The sequence below is a fragment of the Hesperophylax consimilis genome, chromosome 22 (assembly GCF_061612785.1).
Source record: "Hesperophylax consimilis isolate HC1 chromosome 22, BYU_Hcon_1.0, whole genome shotgun sequence".
NCBI lineage: Eukaryota > Metazoa > Arthropoda > Insecta > Trichoptera > Limnephilidae > Hesperophylax > Hesperophylax consimilis.
This window is the reverse complement of record NC_142857.1, coordinates 4,688,343-4,707,857: the sequence shown is the minus strand read 5'-3', so window position 1 is coordinate 4,707,857 and position 19,515 is coordinate 4,688,343. Positions and strand designations below refer to the sequence as shown.

The 19,515-nt window shown below is 33.9% G+C and overlaps 1 protein-coding gene across 1 annotated transcript in view; it reads right to left on the bottom strand.

Annotated features, from left to right (window-relative positions):
* Positions 1-649: 649 nt before the first annotated feature.
* The window catches only part of LOC149412727 (gustatory receptor for sugar taste 43a-like), a 57,389-nt gene continuing 38,523 nt past the window's right edge, over positions 650-19,515 (bottom strand). Inside the window, exon 10 of the mRNA XM_089645400.1 lies at positions 650-805. Coding sequence (XP_089501526.1) covers positions 650-805 — 156 coding nt within the window. The remainder of the gene's footprint in view (positions 806-19,515) is intronic.

Here is a 19,515-nt window from a genome sequence, read left to right as displayed (position 1 = left end):
CGACATTCTGGACAAAGGAGAATGGTATCCATAATTGGTAGAATGTTGATTGACGAACAGCAATTCATTATTTCGGAGTCTACGGGAAGGGATGTTGAATTGGATAAGTTGCAACAAAGCAGGTGAGTCTGTAATACCATTGATAATCTTGAATATGCAAATCAGATCAGTGTCCCTTCTACGTTTCTCCAAAGAAGATATGTTTATTGTTTGTTCAACTTCATCATATGAGTACTCTCCTCTTTCAAGACCCAACCTCCAAGCGATTCCTCGTAGGAAGCGATGTTGTACGGATTCTATGTGACAGATGTGGACAGCATAGAAAGGAGACCAAATAACACTAGCGTATTCAAGGTGAGGGCGAACTAACGAGCAGTAAAGAGTTTTAAGGGTACTTATATGTTTAAAGTCAGAGGTTATTCTATGAACGAAGCCAAGCCAATAATAACTTGTATAAACACTATACTTACAAATATTAAATAGATAACATTTTTGATGACCTCCACATGAATGCCATAGAAATAATGGTCAATGTCACTAACCAGTTATAGAAAAAGTCACAAAGCATAAAATACCTCCGAGTAGTAAGACGATTGAAAGAGGTTGTAGTAATCACAGTGTTTATTGAGTCAGTGTAATATTGCGATGATTATTCCTCCATGTCGAAGATCGTCACCAGATGTAAGCGCAGAAGACGGTAATGGAGTGGTCGAAGCGATGAAGTCGGTGACTTGACACCGCGTTGGTGGAGACGAGACTTGTAGATGGTGTCCAGCACTGGGGATGACGTTGAGTCTTCCTGGTCCTATGGAATAAATAATATAAAATCGATAGTCTTGTCAACAGGCGGAAAGCTGCGTTGCTGATGATGGCCTATAACTTGTTGAACGGTCACATCAACAATCCAGAAATTTTGAATAAAATTTATTATACGTCCCTGATAACTTCGCAAGAGCGCGTAGACACAAACCATTCATTTTTCCGAGATGTAGGACTAACTTACCATATACTATACTTAACCACCAATACCACTATACTTAAATTCACCAAAATATTTTGTATGTACAATATAGTCGCTTAAATTAAATAAAAAGTTGTCCAAATAATACAAAATTATAACTACTGTCTTGAAAATAAAACAATGGGAAAAATGAAGTAAGCGTTTTCCTACAAATAGACCGAATAAGCCAAGACGAAAAAAATAACTTGAAAAAAAATTGAGTTGTGAAAATGCACGTCCGCAACACGGTATTGCCAAAACTGAAGGACTACCACCAAATTTCCTGGAAATCTAAAACCAAACAAATCAAAATTTTACCAACTCTATTCGACTGCATTGCTAATAATACCAGATATGGATTCATTCTATTCGCTATTGTGTGTGATGGGAGTTACGCGAGTTGTAGCTGATGTTACTGATTTGATAAGCAGATTGCCTTTAGAAATCGCATCTATTATCTTCAGAAAACTTGATGACAAATCCTTGCTATCGGCATCCAAGGTTGACCCTGTGTGGTCTTCAGTTATCAAGGGAGATAAAGTTCTAAGGACCCGACTTCGCAGATATGTGCGTTCGTCAAGGACCTGTGATCCTCTTAATCTTCAGCGTTTCAATACCGAGGAAAATTTGGCCAAGAAAACTTCCAACTCAATGTTTGTTGCTGGCGCTACCTTTGGTTTCAACGCTATGAAAATTTCTCGTACCGAGGCCAGTAGGCCTCTGAAACGAAAAATGATTGACGACTATCCCACCATAATTCAAAAGAAGAAATTGATAAGATTTTAAATTGTTTGTTGTAGCTTGTTTTATGTTAACTAGTTTAATAAAAAAAATATTTTACATAACAATACTCTTTTTTCTTCGACACCATTATAAATATATTATATCTACTTCACAAATTACTAATTTTTATTTTTTTTGAAGTGTCACATCTAAAGACGTTCGTCCCCGAGCTATTCCTTCTAACGAAGCCCTCTGCGAGCTGCTGGAGAAGGGTTGTGTAGCGAGACAATCTGGCTACACACTGGCTATTCTCTCGCTCCACACGAACGTCTTTAGATGTGACATTTTTTTTCCATTATTTCTGGCTTCCACCCTTCAAGGGTGTTCTTGGCCATTATTTAAAATTATTGAGAAATGAAAGGTGAATTTAAATATTAATTTTATTTAAATAGGCAAATTTCAAAATTATAATGAAAATTGGAGTCGAGTTCAGACTTAGAAGAGATGACATGTTGAATGGAGGGGAGACAATTTTAGATAAGGCTTGATAGAAGAGAGGATATTTATTTAGCGAGGGACAACCAAAAAATATGTGATCTAAAGTTCCCACTTCTAAATCAGAGTTGTTACAGTTTTACCAGAGCTTTGAATGGAGGCTATCATCTCTCGAATAAGGCATTCAAAGTGATCACCAGGATGAAGAAGAGGGCTGGATTTAAGTTTTTGGAGGGAACTGAGAGAGTCAGAGAGAACGAGGGAATGTTCAAAATTATTTTTGATTATATATTTGAGAGATTCTATTATTGCAATGCACTCGGCTGAAAATATTGATAATTGATTTGAAATTGAATGAAAGATTGCAACAATAACATTTGGCTGTCATCAGCTGTTTTTTTGCTGTATCTAAATTTTTTTTTTTGTTTTCTAGGAAAAAAGTGTAGTGTGTTGTGCCTTGAGGTTTTTTCTTCCTCTTGATCTTCCAGGAGTCACTTTTCGCTGCTGATTTCCAGATATTTATAAAAAAATTTACTTCTGTCATTTTCCATACTATTGTTGTAGTTGTTTACTGTTGTGAATAATGGAGGAAGATTTCCCTCCTGGACACCCTACAAAGCCCCCAGATCCATCTCCGGACCCCCCAGACGGGGAAAATGTAGAAATTTCTTACAGCGATTCTGTCATTTTGACTTCTACCAAAAAAAAGAAATTTACTCCTTCTTCCCCAATGAAACTTGACTCGCCTTTGACTTCACAGTCCCACCAGCACTTTTTCAACTTCCTCCAACAAACTTTAATTCTCCTCATTCCCGTGGCCCATTCATAGTATACGCCAAAAAAACTGAAAAAGGAAAAACCATCCACCCTCTTGAATTTGGCAAATTTCTATCAAATAGCAAGAATCTTTCAATCAAGCCTGGAGGTGTAAAAGCCGAGGGTCGCTTCCGAATCTCCGTCGAATTCCTCTCAGGGTCAGCTGCCAACAGTTTCATCAAAAATATCTTCATTTCATCTAATTCAAAGTTTAAGGCATATATCCCTACTTTCAATGTCACTCGCAGAGGACTCCTGGTCAGAGGAATCTCGACCGATCTGTCCATCAAAGAAATTCTGTCTTTGCTTTCAACCCCCCAACACATTGGCAATCCCATAAAAGCCAGGAGGCTAAATTACAAGGACTCTTCTGAGGGTATAATTTTCTGGAAGCCCTCCCAATCTGTCGTTATCACTTTTGAAGGTCAATCTCTTCCCTCCCATATATATTTATTCTTCAACTCATTACCAGTTGAAATGTATACTTATCCCACCACTCAGTGTTTCAATTGCTGCCGTTTTGGTCATACCAAAGCTGCATGCAGATCTCAACCCAGATGTTTAAAATGTGGAGAAAACCACGCAGCTGACCAATGTCCTTCTTCCTCCTTACCTTAATGTTTTAACTGCTCAGGCTCACATACAGCTATCAACAATTTTTGGCCAGAATAATCTTGCCAAAAAAATATTCAAATTTCTATAGCCTCTCAGAACTTGTCTTTTCTGCAGGCTTCTAAACTATTCCCGCCTGTCGAAAAATCATTTGCTGAGGCTTTATCCAACAACTCCTCATCCATTGGTAACTCGCATGCAATGTTAGCTGATGTTTTAAATGTGCTTAATCTGTACTGATTATACATCACTGCATAACAGTTTTGAAAAATCACCTCAAGGGCGCTGTACAATTTATTTCCTAGGATCTACATTTGTTATTTAGAAAAGATACCAAAACATACTTACCTGGCAAGTCACTTCCGAAAAACACATTATATTAAAAAGTTTATGCTTATAAAAGATAAAACTGCACGCAGAGGAAACTATATAAAAAAAACACTGGTCATCGCATGACCTTAAGTCTGCTATAGTTTTTATAACTTTCATATATGTAAATGTCTCATACGCCGTTAATTCTGATAAAAGTGTATTTATCTGACGTGACCTGCCATTTAATATGTTTTCTAAATCTGTTTTGAAATAATAAAATCATACATATTTTCAAATATTTATGTTGAGGGATCAGTAGGATTTATAGGCCCTGTTAGAAGTTCTACCGAGCCAAACCCTCTGATATGAAAATATCGGGAGTCGGTGAATTATTTTCCCATTTGATCTCTGGTGAGTTGACGGGTTGTTCTTGTATTGTTTTGTATTTATTTTGCTTACATAATGCACTTGCATAATGTTGATTGACTAGATGATCATTTGTGGAAAAGTGTGTGGAAGGGTTAAGTTTTTCCTATGGGGAAGATTTATACCCGAATATAAAATCGGAAAAGAAAATTGAATTATACAGAGCTCTTGAGTTCATTTTTTAACAAAAACGGCGCTACACAAATTATTGTTACTTTTATTACAAATTTCACAAAAAATCGAATCGAATGCCTCAAACCTTCAGTTACAATTTACGACTGATAACACTAATATCCGTTTGTACATTAAAAAAATTAATGTAAAACGGTAATGATCGTTACCTGTTTATATGATTGTAAATAATTCTAATTGATTGACAGCTTATACCTACTGACCGGAAAAAACAGAAAGGTATTAATTGAGTTCAATAATAATGATTGGTTTTGGAACTTCTTTGTTTATTTTGACCATAAGTACCTACCTATTGATTACTTCAATAATTGTTTTTTTGTTGTGTGATCTATTGGGGTGTCCATTTTGTTTTCTCCACACAGGAGGCTCTAGTGAAAATAATTTCCCTCAGCGCCTATATATTGGGGATGCTGTGTGGAGAGCCTTTTAATGAAATAAAGGAGAAGAAGTTATGTGGGTCAGTGTGTCCAGGATTCACAGACGTATGAATCCATCCCTCAGACTGCAGTGAAAGGCGATGGGTAGAAAGAGTCCAGCTGGAGCGCTCAAAGGGTCTAACACAAACGTACACTCCCGATCCGGCCCGCCACACTTGATGGGCAGAAGCATCCGCCGCCAAGACATTAACAAACTTCACCCCACGAACTCGGCCACCTCCGCTAACTCACCAAATGAAGCGAACCATTTGGAAAATGGTTGCCGCGACGGAAGTCTCGTACCCACCTCCCAAAATTAGTTTTTCTTTTTATTTGATCATGCTCGATTATTTTTTAAGGGTGACCATAGACATTGGAGGGGACCCACCCTTTCCCGACGGCTGTGTGAGGAAACTGATTGTTTAACCTCCTTAGCCGCACACGTCAGGACTCTAATTTTGTAAAAAGAAGCTACATTTATTTTAAAATGAATCTAGACCCTCCAATGTCCCTGCATGCATGATTGTTAGTACGAAATAATGTATGCATACTTACATTAATAGTAACACAAAATAAGAACACATATGAAATGTGTTCGCCTGGTGGTTTGGCATCTAAAATTAAATAATAAATAAGGAGCACAAATTTTATAAGTGGAAGTATGATTGAAACATAAAAATATACAAGCCGCGTATCGAGGGCAGTTTACCCCACTATCACGGGGCGGTCCCGGCAAGAATGAGCGTGGCAAGCGGCCTGGCCACAACGATTCCAAGCACCCGCGTCCCTTAGCCAGTTTTCCGAGAGTACCCTCGAAGAAATGTAAATGGGGGGAGGGGGGGGGAGATACTCCCAAAGACCCTAGGGAATGAAGTGAGCCTCAGGTCACCGGAGGCAGGACGGAAGGGGTGACCATAGACATATGAATATTAGTAGACCTGCCCTAAGTGATTAAAAGCGTATTATCCCCACTCCCCATACCGGTTCCATTGAGCCGGCTGGGCTCGCGTACGGCCTCAAGTGATATTTGAAAACGTGACGTCATCATTCTTGTGCGAACTATGGTCGAGGCATCATCGGTTCATTTTACGAAATAACACGGCAAAATGTTTACTTGTACTATGAAAACTGGTAAAAATAGATGCGAAAAAAGAGAATAAACCCAATTGTCGTATTACATTCCATATATAAGCATTATTTTATTTTATTTTAAGCATATTCACATCGTATAATATGAATCAGTTGTTACTATCACATCGAGAAACGTCTGGACGCGAAACACAAAGCTGGTTGGTTGCTGGGAAGTAAATTATGAACATTTATAAAAGTGTCTTAACTAAATACTCTGAAACTAACTACGACTCTGAATATAGAAGCTGCCTTACTTTGCCGAATTTGGACTTCGCAAATTTGTTCATAACGTGGCGAGTAATTTGCGCTCCCATGTAAAAATGTCTATTCATTCAAAGCAGATTTTACTTTTAAGAAGTAAATGGTGATATTATAATGCGAGATGCCTATTTACTGTCAGATTGATTTATTGACGAATCACAGTCATCTTCACTCCCTTCGTTCTTCAACAGTTGATTTTACCCCTCGCCTTTATCTTCTCGTCTATTAATTCCTATGTCTGTGAGGGTGACAAAAGAAAAGCGTTGGCTGTGATGGTAGATTCATGTATTGTGAAAAAGATTATTAGTGAATAGGACAGATAAAGAGAATACATGTTTTTATTTGCCTCGATATAATAGTTACCATCCGAAAAGTTGCCACGAAAAATATTTTCGTATTTATTTAAAATAAGTACGCCGGTAAAATAATTTCGTTTGGCACCACAAATAATCTATTTTTTCGAGACGAACAATATCTTTACAATATTAACCGTTCTCAAATGACAAACGTGAAACAGAAAATCAGAAAAAGATTCGGTTGCATCCAGGAATTGAACCCAGGACCTCAGCCTTGCAGGGGCTTTACTTTTAGAAAAAGTCAATAGATGTCACACAGTAAATATAAAAGTTGATATGTTTATCCAAGACACTACAATCTAGATTTCATTAAGTTCTTGCAATCATGCATAATGAAGACAACGTTCGTAGTTCTTAGCAAAGTATTTCATTTAAATTTCACTGAAGTTGATAGGGTCTTTAATGGAATTGGTATTTTTATGGAGCCTGCTTTGAAGAACTAACAGCATTAATACTAGGTGCACCGGTGCACATGCGCGTAACTTGGCACGAGCGGAACACACGTTCACATTGGATGTTGGCTTCTTGAGAACGGGTCGCTTTTTCTACTTGTTTTTGGACGTACTGTATACAGGGACGCAGCAACTTAATAGTACACAACTGTAAATATTGAAGGTGCATACATTGATTTATTACTGGTTACACCGATGACATGATCTATTGTTGGTTAAACCAATCTTTGTTTTCCCCTCAGTAAATGGTAATGAGTTCTTTATTATTTACTAATGACTTTATTGCTATGAATTATTTGGGTGCATTATACTGCTTGGGTTTTGTGAAAATACTGAGAAGTGGTGAGTAAATTATTTTCCGTACTTTATTAATTAGTGTTAAATTTGGGTCATTCGTTCGTTTATTGATTTCTAATTGTTCAAGTAAATTTAATCTAATGCAATTTTTTTCTATATGCAATGGTTTAGGACCATTGTTGTTAAGTGGGGTATGATTATTCACCAAGAGATGTTCTGCGAATTTTGAGGATGTGTTTTTATTATTATAACATCGTATATGTTCTTTGAATCTAGTTGAGAATCTAGTTAATAAAACACTTGCAGAACTTAATAATAATATTATCAAATTTAATCTAAATTAAATTTATAAAAAAAATTAAATGGAGTTCTACGAATTAAACACAAAAACAATAAATAAACCATTTACTATACTTAAATTCACCACAATATTTTGCATGAACAATGTTTTATATTGTCACTATAATTAAATAAAAAGTGATTATATTTCTTGTTGTTGAAAATAAAACAATGGGAAAAGAGGAAGCAAGCGATTACCTACAAGTTGACAGAATATGCCAAGAACAAAAAAAATAATTAAAAAAAAAGCTCAAAGAAAATGCAACTCCGCAACACGGTATTACCAAAACCAACGGACTACCACTGAATTTCCTGGAATTCTAAAACCAAAACAATCAATATTTTACAAACTTTACTCGACTGCATTGCTAATAATACCAGATGGATTCATTCTGTTCGCTATTGTGTGTGATGGGAGTTACTCGAGTTGTAGCTGATTTTACTGATTTGATAAGCAGATTGCCTTTAGAAATCGCATTTATTATCTTCAGAAAACTTGATGACAATTCCTTGCTATCGGCATCCAAGGTTGACCCCGTGTGGTCTTCAGTTATCAAGGGAGATAAAGTTCTAAGGACCCGACTTCGCAGATATGTGCGTTCGTCAAGGATCTGTGATCCTCTTAATCTTCGGCGTTTCAATACCGAAGATAATTTGGCCAAAAAAACTTCCAATTCGATGTTTGTTGCGGGCGCTACATTTGGTTTCAACGCTATGAAAACTTTTGGACCCGGGGCCAGTAGGCCGCTAAAACGTAAAATGGTTGATGATTGTTGCATCATTATTCAAAAGAAGAAAATTATGAGATTTTAGTTTGTTGTTGCTTGTACATTATATATGTTAAACTGGTTTAATAAAAAATATATTTATTTTATAACACAACTTTTTTTTCTTTGACACTGTTATGAATTTATTATATCTATTTAAACTTAATTTTTGAACAGAACATAAACATAGAAGAACGCCAAATGATATTTACAATTTACCAATACGTATTTTCAAATTTAAAAAGATAGTGGACCCACGCCCGTTATCTCATTTACGTATCTTCGCTATATTAATTAAATAAAAAATAAAAAAAATGCACTACTTCAAAAAAATAATAACTAACCAATAAAATATTTTAATATCTACTTTATCGCTTCACTTATACGATTTAAACTCATCAGTTCCAATTTGGAAAATTCGTTTAACCCGATTTGACGCATTACGCAGGAATACAATTTCAATTCTCTCACACATACGCTGACTACCGAAATCAGTATATATAATATTTATAAATAATTATATAACTTCATCTAGTCAAAAATTAAAAACACAAATTCTTTTATGTTATTTTGGTGTAGCCATCTAATACTGGATAACTAGAACTTTATGTCCAGGTTAAATCTTAGGAAAAACTAAACCCTTCAACACACTTTTCCACAAATGATCATCTAGTCAAACATAATTACGTAAGTCATCAATTTGATTTGTATCTTTGATTATATGTTTCTTATAATTTTTAGTATTAATGACTTTATCCTGAATGGAAAGCATAAATCCTTTTATTTCTGCGCTCAACTCTCCAATACTCAACCATTTGTTTGACGAAAATTTGTCAACATACGTTTGGTTGAGATAATTGAAGTGTTTTGCGTGTAAAATTTTGGGATTTATAAAAATGTTGGCATTCTCGTCGTATAAATTTAAATTTGTAATGTTTATATTTGCCTTGCAAATTATTTTGTGCATTTCTGATCTATGAGCTTTGCTATAGAAAAAAGTTATTATTAAGCTTAGCCCTGTCGTCAATGTCAATATTATTCATTTTGTTAAAATCAAGAGGCTTAAAAAATTATCCAGGACGGAAGTGAGCTATTTTTTTGATTTCAATAATTAAATATGGGATATTAAATAATTCAAGATTTCAAGGTTTTTTATGTTGCTTACTTAAAAGTATAAAATTATCTTGCCCAATCTACAAAGATAGAAATTAAAATTAAAAAATATAACGTTGGAGAAATACGTTTTTCGGATCGACATTCTATTTAAAAGAGTAAATTTGTGTTCCAATGTTATTCTATTTTACATACAGTAAATTTTTGTTCCAACGTCATTCTATTTTACATACTGTAAATTTGTATTCCAACGTAATTCTATTTTACATACAGTAAATTTGTGTTCCAACGTAATTCTATTTTACTTACAGTAAATATGTGTTCGAACGTAAATCGATGGTATGTTTATTCAATATTGTAGTGATCTGCCCTTTCTTACTTCAACTTTTTCTTCTCTTCTTTCTACGATAAATTTTCTTTAAGTCCCATAGGTAACTTTTCCATAAGGCTTTGGTTATGTATATATCCGGGGTAGGAAGGTCCTCCCTGCCGTCTTTCAATCCCTTGCCTCTCTCTTTATTACACACCCCTTCAAGTGTGTACATCCTAGTTTGTCTACGTGACGTACGACCTTGAACGTACTCATTTCACGTGACGGATCAGTATAAAAAGGCTTCACCGAACGTTGTGTTGGTTTTTTGTTTCTCGGTTTAGAAACCTAGTTATCTATGTATGTGTGGTATCCCTTGGTTCTTTTGAGATAGAGTGAGTTGAATTCATTACCGCTGTGTTTTAAAGCCATCTCATAAACCTGATTTTTCTGAGTCGCCTGCTCTTCAAACTAGCTACGTGAGTCTACCTGTCATAGGATTATGTGAGTATAATAAAGTGTTAGATTTTATATATGTGATATACATAAGATAAATTTATGGTGTTAGTTGTCGGCGCCATCCATGTATATATTTTGGGAGGGGAAGGAGAGGAAAGGGAATGAATTTTTTTTCAAGCTAAGATTGGCTCCTCCTCTTTACCAAACAAAACCGATGGATGATAATTTGAGCAAGGCGATCGATATCTGCGTGTCTGGATATCACAACCGGCCGGGTCTCCCCTTGTTCCAAATCGGCAACCGTCACGCCAGAATAAAGAAAACCAGGTCTCATCACCAATTTCAGAATTGCCCCAACCTCAAACACCTCCAGGAAATCTACTTTACTGAGTGTAGAAGGGGAAAACCATGACATCCCTTGTCACGAATCTAGTCGCGAAAATGTGACACGTAAGGTCCTAAGTTACGTGCCACCTCTAGAAAACGTTGTAACTCCCTCGTCGTCGGGGATTTACATCCCTTCTAGGTCAATAACATAGATAACACACGACAATCTTGTCGACATTTAGCCTGCTTTTTAGCGATAGGTTGTGTGCCTACCCATTCAGCCAATTATCATGTGAGATATATGTAAGGTCTACTCGAGATGCCAAATTTAGGACGAGGACTGTCTGTATTTTAATATTTGGTTCTAGTAATTATTTTATGAGGTTACTAGCATCCTCGTGTATTAGGTATGGGTAACTTCTTCTGAATACCTATCCTCTCAGGTAGGTATAAACGGATAATTGGTTTGATTTTTGCATTTAATTTAAAGAGGCTGCCTACCTCTCGAAAGGTACCTGTTGAGAAAAGTTGTTCGGTTGGTAGTTTTATTTCGGAGATTACCATCTCCCTCTTTTGCCTCTAGATTTGTTTTTGTGCATCCCAATTCGTAACTTAGAAAGTCAAACAATAGATGAAAAGTATTAAATTAGAAAGTCAAATAACAGAAGAAAAGTTTTCATTTTGTTCCGTCTGGTTACATCCGATCGCTTTCAATTCGGGAGGTCATACGCTAGCAAATCTTCCCCCTTTGACTGACTGTACACCGCGCCTCTCGGCCTATATATGAAAAGGTCATTGGCCTGTCTCTCACTCACAGCTGATTGACAATCCGTCTAGGGTATTCCTTTTAATGATAACATTATTTGGGCGGCAGGTGTCGTAAACTTAGTTCCTGTACCTCGGTTGTATCCGTCTTTTAAAAGGGGTCCTCTGGAATTTAATAAATAATATAAAAAAACTCACCCAGTTAGTCACCTCTCATTCTCAGCGTGAAGCTTACCTGGTTACACTATATAGCTAAATCACTTTAATTTTCGACCTCCTCCCTACGCTTATAAAAGGGTAATTAAATATTCCTGTAAATAAAATTGTACCTCCCTAATCTGTCAGGATTCGAACCCACAGTTAATAATCTATTTGATTCTCTGGTTTTCGGTCTCCGTGGATAGAATGCCATCTCGCCAAATCAATAACCTAGCCCGATTAAACACTTCCTGCCTTTATATGTTCACTCTGTTTTAAAACGCAATCATTATTTTTATCATTTCCATGTTTTTAAGACAAGTCACTTAGTTTGAACTACATATTTACGAAATCACGTTTAATTTAACACATTTTATATTATAATCGCGATCGCCCAACCCTTAGCGCCCCTGGGGTGATTTTTCACAAAACGGCGCTCTACAAATTATCCAATTATTATTATTGTCATTATTATTAATTGTATTCTCACTGAGTCGAACCACTTTCACTTCACACAAACACCGGTTCAATAATCTTTCACTTTAATTCAAAAACCAACAAAGCTTTCTAACACCATCTGAATTCACTAATTAACTGTAATCTCACACAACACTTCTGATTTGTATTGAATTCTTGGAGCTGTCGACGTACCCAAGTTCAAGACTCGACTGCCCTCCGATCTCTCCTTTCCCGTGGGAATCTGTTTACTCAAGGCCTATAATCTATCCCATGTTGCTAGTCTAGACAAAAAAAAAATTTTTAGAGCACGTTCGTTTATTATTTATCGTTTATTTTTGTGGATATTCAAAACATCACAATATGTAATCATATCTATCAATATGTAATCAAAATCTCAAATGAATGAGAACAAACCAAAGTTGACATTTTCACTTGCTAACTAACTAACTAACCATCACGCCGTTTCCCCGCAGGGGTAGGCAGAGAGCACGGACCGCCAAACAACTCAGTCTTGGCACACACTTCTTGCCTCATTCACGTATTCACTTGCGAGCTTAATAAATATAAAAAGTCAGTAAAATAATTTTTTTTTTACTAGTCACGAGTAACTTTTCTGTTGTTTTTTTATGTAATTGTGGCATGAATTTAAATTGTTCTTTTTACATACATCTATTTGGGGTTTGTTGGCTGATATATTATCTGGTGTTAATTTATCAACTACAAATCTCAGCGAGAGAGAGATTCTGGGTATGTTGAATTACTTATCAATCCCACAATTAAACACTATCACTAATATAAATAGTCGTCATCTTGATCTAGTGTTTTGCAGTGAGCCCACTGCTACCGTATGTAAATCCTTGGATGAACTATTGCCTGTAGACCTCTACCATCCTCTTGATATAACTATTCCATTTATTAACAACACTTATCCTTATAATTTTTTTAAGCAAATTTTCCTAAAATTTCTGATATCTTAAATTCAAAAGACTGGTCTTTTCTGGAAAACACATATTTTAACAATAATTTCAATACATTTTATTTCATTCTTTATTTATTTATTTAAACGCCCATTGGGCTTTTACATACATTGTTATAAGTGTTATTACATTAACTATGTGACATTGAAAAGTTTACGTACATATATAAATAAAATAGTTATTATATCTGTAGTACATAAATGTTTTACAAATAATACAGAATACCATTATGGAGAACAGTTTTTTTTTTCTTTTTTTACTTAGAAAAATAAATGGATTGAAATTAATCAGCATTTATAGGGACTTAAAATCATATTCGAATTGTTATTTAAATTACAATATTAATTTGTAAAGTTAAAACATATATATTAAAGTTAAAAAGTCATAAAAGAAAAGAGTGAAAAAACAGAAGCTAAAAAATGGGTTTTTTACTATGGAGTGGAGAAGTCATACATTTCAGCAAAGTGTTTATGTAGATTTCGTTTGAGCACTGCTACGGAATCTCTAAATATATCAACAACATTACCAAATTTATTACCAAAATTTTGTATTCGATTTAACGATATGTGCGCATGAAAATTAGATTTGAAATTGTTACAGAAAAAGGTGGAATTTTGTCTCGTATTTTTGGAAGGTACAAATAATTTTATTGTGGCAAGAATTTCAGGGCTGTCGATTCTATAATTAATAATTTTATTTAGTAGAACAAGGTCGGAGATAATTCGCCTATCTGATAGCGTAATCAAATTTAGTTGATGCATGAGTTGGATATAATTTATATTTTGGATTGGAATATTTAGTTTAAAGTTAATAAATCTTAAAAATTTGTGTTGTACCCTTTCAATATTGTTGGAATGTACTTTATAAAACGGGGACCAAATAGGCGAATTATACTCTACTTGACTTCTTACTAAAGATGTGTACAGTGTGTTCAAACATTCTAGTGACTTGAAGTCACATGCGGTTCTACATATAAACCCAAGCATTTTAAGGGCTTTATTTGTGATTTCATTTATATGCGGATTGAATGTTAACTGTTCATCAAATATAACACCCAAGTCCCTGATTTGAGTGACAGCTGTCAATTTTACATTATTAAGCGAATATTCATAAATTGTATGATTTCGTATTTTACAAAAACGAATGACCTGACATTTGGTAAAATTTTGATTTGTTTGGTTTTAGATTTCCAGGAAATTTGGTGGTAGTCCTTCGGTTTTAGCAATACCGTGTTACGGACGTGAATTTTCACAACTCCATTTTATTTTCAAGTTATTCTTTTCGTCCTGGCTTATTCTGTCTATTTGTAGGAAAACGCTTACTTCCTTTTTTCCCATTATTTTATTTATAAGACAGGAGTTTTGACAGTTTTGAAAGGCAGAATTTGGATGAGTATTTATTTAATTTTCATTATCACTGAATTTCCTGGAAATCTAAAACCAAAACAATCAATATTTTACAAACTTTACTCGACTGCATTGCTAATAATACCAGATGGATTCATTCTGTTCGCTATTGTGTGTGATGGGAGTTACTCGAGTTGTAGCTGATGTTACTGATTTGATAAGCAGATTGCCTTTAGAAATCGCATATATTATCTTCAGAAAACTCGATGACAATTCCTTGCTATCGGCATCCAAGGTTGACTCCGTGTGGTCTTCAGTCATGAAGTTCTAAGGACCCGACTTCGCAGATATGTGCGTTCGTCAAGGAGCTGTGATCCTCTTAATCTTCGGCGTTTCAATACCGAAGATAATTTGACCAAGAAAACTTCCAATTCGATGTTTGTTGCTGGCGCTACCTTTGGTTTCAACGCTATGAAAACTTATGGACCCGGGGCCAGTAGGCCGCTGAAATGTAAAATGGTTGATGATTGTTGCATCATTATTCAAAAGAAGAAAATTATGAGATTTTAGTTTGTTGTTGCTTGTACATTATATATGTTTAACTGGTTTAGTAAAAAAAATATTTTATTACACAACTCATTTTTCTTTGACACTGTTATGAATTTATTATTTCTATTTATTACTCAATTTTTGAACAGAACATAAACATAGAAGAACGCCAAATGATATTAACAATTTACCAATTCGTATTATCAAATTTAAATAGATAGTGGACCCACGCCCGTTATCTCATTTACGTATCTTCGCTATATTCATTAAATAAAACAACAAAAAATGCACTATTTCAAAAAAATAATAACTAACTAATAAAATATTTTGGTATCTACTTTATCGCTTCTCTTATACGATTTAAACTCATCAGTTCCAATTTGAAAAATTGAGAGTTCCTTTAACCCGATTTGACGCATTACGCAGGAATACAATTTCAATTCTATCACACATACGCTGACTACCGAAATTAGTATATATAATAATTATATAACTTTATCTAGTCAAAAATTAAAACACATATTCTTTTATGTTATTTTGGTGTAAACATCTAATACCGGATAACTAGAACTTTATGTCCAGGTTAAATCTTAGGAAAAACTAAACCCTTCAACACACTTTTCCACAAATGATCATCTAGTCAAACATCATTATGTTAGTCATCAATTTGATTTTTATCTTTGATTATATGCTTCCTATAATTTTTAATATTAATTACTCTATCCTGAATGGAAAGCATAAATCCTTTTATTTCTGCGCTCAACTCTCCAATAACCATTTGTTTGACGAAAATTTTTCAACATACGTTTGGTTGAGATAATTGAAGCGTTTTGCGTGTAAAATTTTATTCGACCAGGAATCTAATAATTCCTGGTTGGGATTTATAAAAATTTTGGCATTCTCTTCGTATTAATTTAAATTTGTGATGTTCATATCTGCCTTGCAAATTATTTGGTGCATTTCTGATCTATGAGCTTTCCTATAGAAAAAAGTTATTATTAAGCTTAGCCCTGTCGTCAATGTCAATATTATTCATTTTGTTAAAATCAAGAGGCTTAAAAAATTATCCAGGACGGAAGTGAGCTATTTTTTTTTGTTTTCAATAATTAAATATGGGATATAAAACAATTCAATATTTCAAGGTTTTTATGTTACTTACTTAAAAGTATAAAATTATCTTGCCCAATCTACAAAGATAGAAATTAAAATTAAAAAATATAACGTTGGAGAAATACGTTTTTCGGATCGACATTCTATTTAAAAGAGTAAATTTGTGTTCCAATGTTATTCTATTTTACATACAGTAAATTTTTGTTCCAACGTCATTCTATTTTACATACTGTAAATTTGTATTCCAACGTAATTCTATTTTACATACAGTAAATTTGTGTTCCAACGTAATTCTATTTTACTTACAGTAAATATGTGTTCGAACGTAAATCGATGGTATGTTTATTCAATATGTAATCATATCTATCAATATGTAATCAAAATCTCGAATGAATGAGAACAAACAAAAGTTGACATTTTCACTTGCTAACTAACTAACTAACTAACTAACCATCACGCCGTTTTCCCGCAGGGGTAGGCAGAGAGAACGGACCGCCAAACAACTCAGTCTTGGCACACACTTCTTGCCTCATTCACGTTTTCACTTGCGAGCTTAATAAATATAAAAAGTCAGTAAAATAATTTTTTTTTTACTAGTCACGAGAAACTTTTCTGTTGTTTTTTTTATGTAATTGTGGCATGAATTTAAATTGTTCTTTTTACATACATCTATTTGGGGTTTGTTGGCTGATATATTATCTGGTGTTAATTTATCAACTACAAATCTCAGCGAGAGAAAGATTCTGGGTATGTCGAATTACTTATCAATCCCACAATTAAACACTATCACTAATATAAATAGTCGTCTTCTTGATCTAGTGCTTTGCAGTGAGCCCACTGCTACCGTATGTAAATCCTTGGATGAACTATTGCCTGTAGACCTCTACCATCCTCTTGATATAACTATTCCATTTATTAACAACACTTATCCTTATAATTTTTATAAAGCAAATTTTCCTAAAATTTCTGATATCTTAAATTCAAAAGACTGGTCTTTTCTGAAAAACACATATATTAACAATAATTTCAATACATTTTATTTCATTCTTTATGATGCCATTGCAAATTTTGTGCCCATTCGATATAATAAAATTCTAATTTTCCATACTGGTTTAGCCCCGAATTGATCACATTAACATATAAAAAGAAAATTGCTCATATAAATTTCAAGCGATTCAGAATGTCAAGTGATTACAATAAATTTCAATTGTTAAGAAAGGAGTGTTGTAAAATCTCAAAATTGTGCTATAAAAATTATATTGATAAAATTGAAAATGATATTCGTGTAAACATAAAACATTTTTGGAATTACACTAATTCTCAAAAAAATAATAACTTGGGTATTCCTCCTTGTATGAACTTAAATGGGAAAATTGTTTGTAATGATGAAAACATTGTAAACTTATTCGCCGATTATTTTAAGTCTGTATATGAAGAGGATATACCTAGCAACGAAATTCCCAAATTCTCATCAAATCTTAGTCTGGATATAGCTGAAATACGCATAGAAGTTAAGAAATTAATTATATCAAAATGCATGTAAATTTGTTAGATGTTAGAAAAAATGCTGGACCTGATAATATTCCACCGTTGTTAATTAAGGAATGTTTAACGGCCTAACTGTTCCTCTTTTTCTAATTTTTAATCAGTCTCTAGAAACAAGTTGTTTCCCTGATACGTGGAAACACAGTTTCCTTACACCCGTTTTTAAAAAAGGGGACAAAACGGACATAACAAATTATTGAGCGATATGTATCCAATAAGCGATACCCAAACTTTTTGAAAAAATTGTACTCTCTAAAATATCTTCCAACATACAAAAAATTAAAACTTCCTACCAACATGGCTTTTGTTCAAATAAATCTACTTTAACTAATTTACTAATATACGAAAACTTCATATCCAATTCTTAAGCAAACAGATGCCAGGTTGACTCAATATACATTGACTTTAGCAAGGCCTTTGATAAGGTGTGTCACGAAATATTAATTAACAAATTAGCCCCACTTGGAGTTTATGGTAGTTTATTAAATTGGTTTATTAGTTATTTGTCCAAAAGAAGTCTGAGTGTGAAAATAAATGGCACAAATTCTTACACGTTTATAGCCACAAGTGGAGTGCCACAAGGCTCTCATTTAGGGCCCATTTTGTTTATTATATTCATAAATGACATTGTTGATATATTTACTAACATAAAAGTATTACTTTTTGCTGATGATTTGAAACTTTATAAAGAGATTAATAACATAAATGATTGCATTATATTACAAACTAATTTGAGAAATCTTTTTGAATGGTGCTTTATCAACAAACTTGCATTGAACATAAAGAAATGTCAGTTCATTAATTTTTACAGAATAAATAATCCAATATTTTTTCAATATACGAGGCATATCCAGAAAGTAAGTGTACTGAGGCTCTCACGACCGAATGAATTTTATTTTCGATATGTTGGCTACACTTACGTGTAGCCTGACTCTTTCCCTCCGCAACGAAACCTGTTCAAGGTCAGTACGTTGAGAAGTGACAGTAAGTGAGAAGTACATTAAATGATAAAAACTTAAATTGCGTCAGTGAAATTATTGCCCTAGGTATATTGTTCGATAGCAAACTAACTTTTGTGTATCATATTAATAACATTATCAATAAGGCTCTTAAGACTCTTGGATTTGTTTTGAGAGTTTTAAAAGACTTCAATAATTTAGGCACATTTATCATGTTGTACAAAACCCTTGTAAGATGCCAACTAGAGTATAACTCTACGTTATGGTCTCCATTTTACAATATTCATTCCGATAACATTGAAAAGATTCAACATAAGTTCCTGAAGTATATAAACTATGAATAGCATATTCCTGTATAAAACATTGATTATAACTACTTACTACACATAGCACTCTTTTTAGGGTGAATTGCCTAATACAAAAAAAAACTACTTACTAGATAAATTGTCCCTATTAAAACTTTCAGAAAGAAGAATAAACACAGATTTAATAGTGCTACATAAAATACTTCATTACAAAATTGACTTTCCTGAGTTACTCCAATTAATCAGCATCCACATACCCAAAGGATCTTGCCAAAATTTACTACCCTTTTATTTTTACAACACCAGGACACTGTCTTATCAAAATTCCCCGATTCCAAGACTTCACAGTCTCGGAAATAAATATTCTGATCTGGGAGATATATTTCACCTTAAAAATAATCAATATAAATATTGTTTATTTCAATTCTTTTATATATCGAGACACAAATAGACATCTATAATTTCCGCAATACATATATTTTTATTTTGAATATCTAT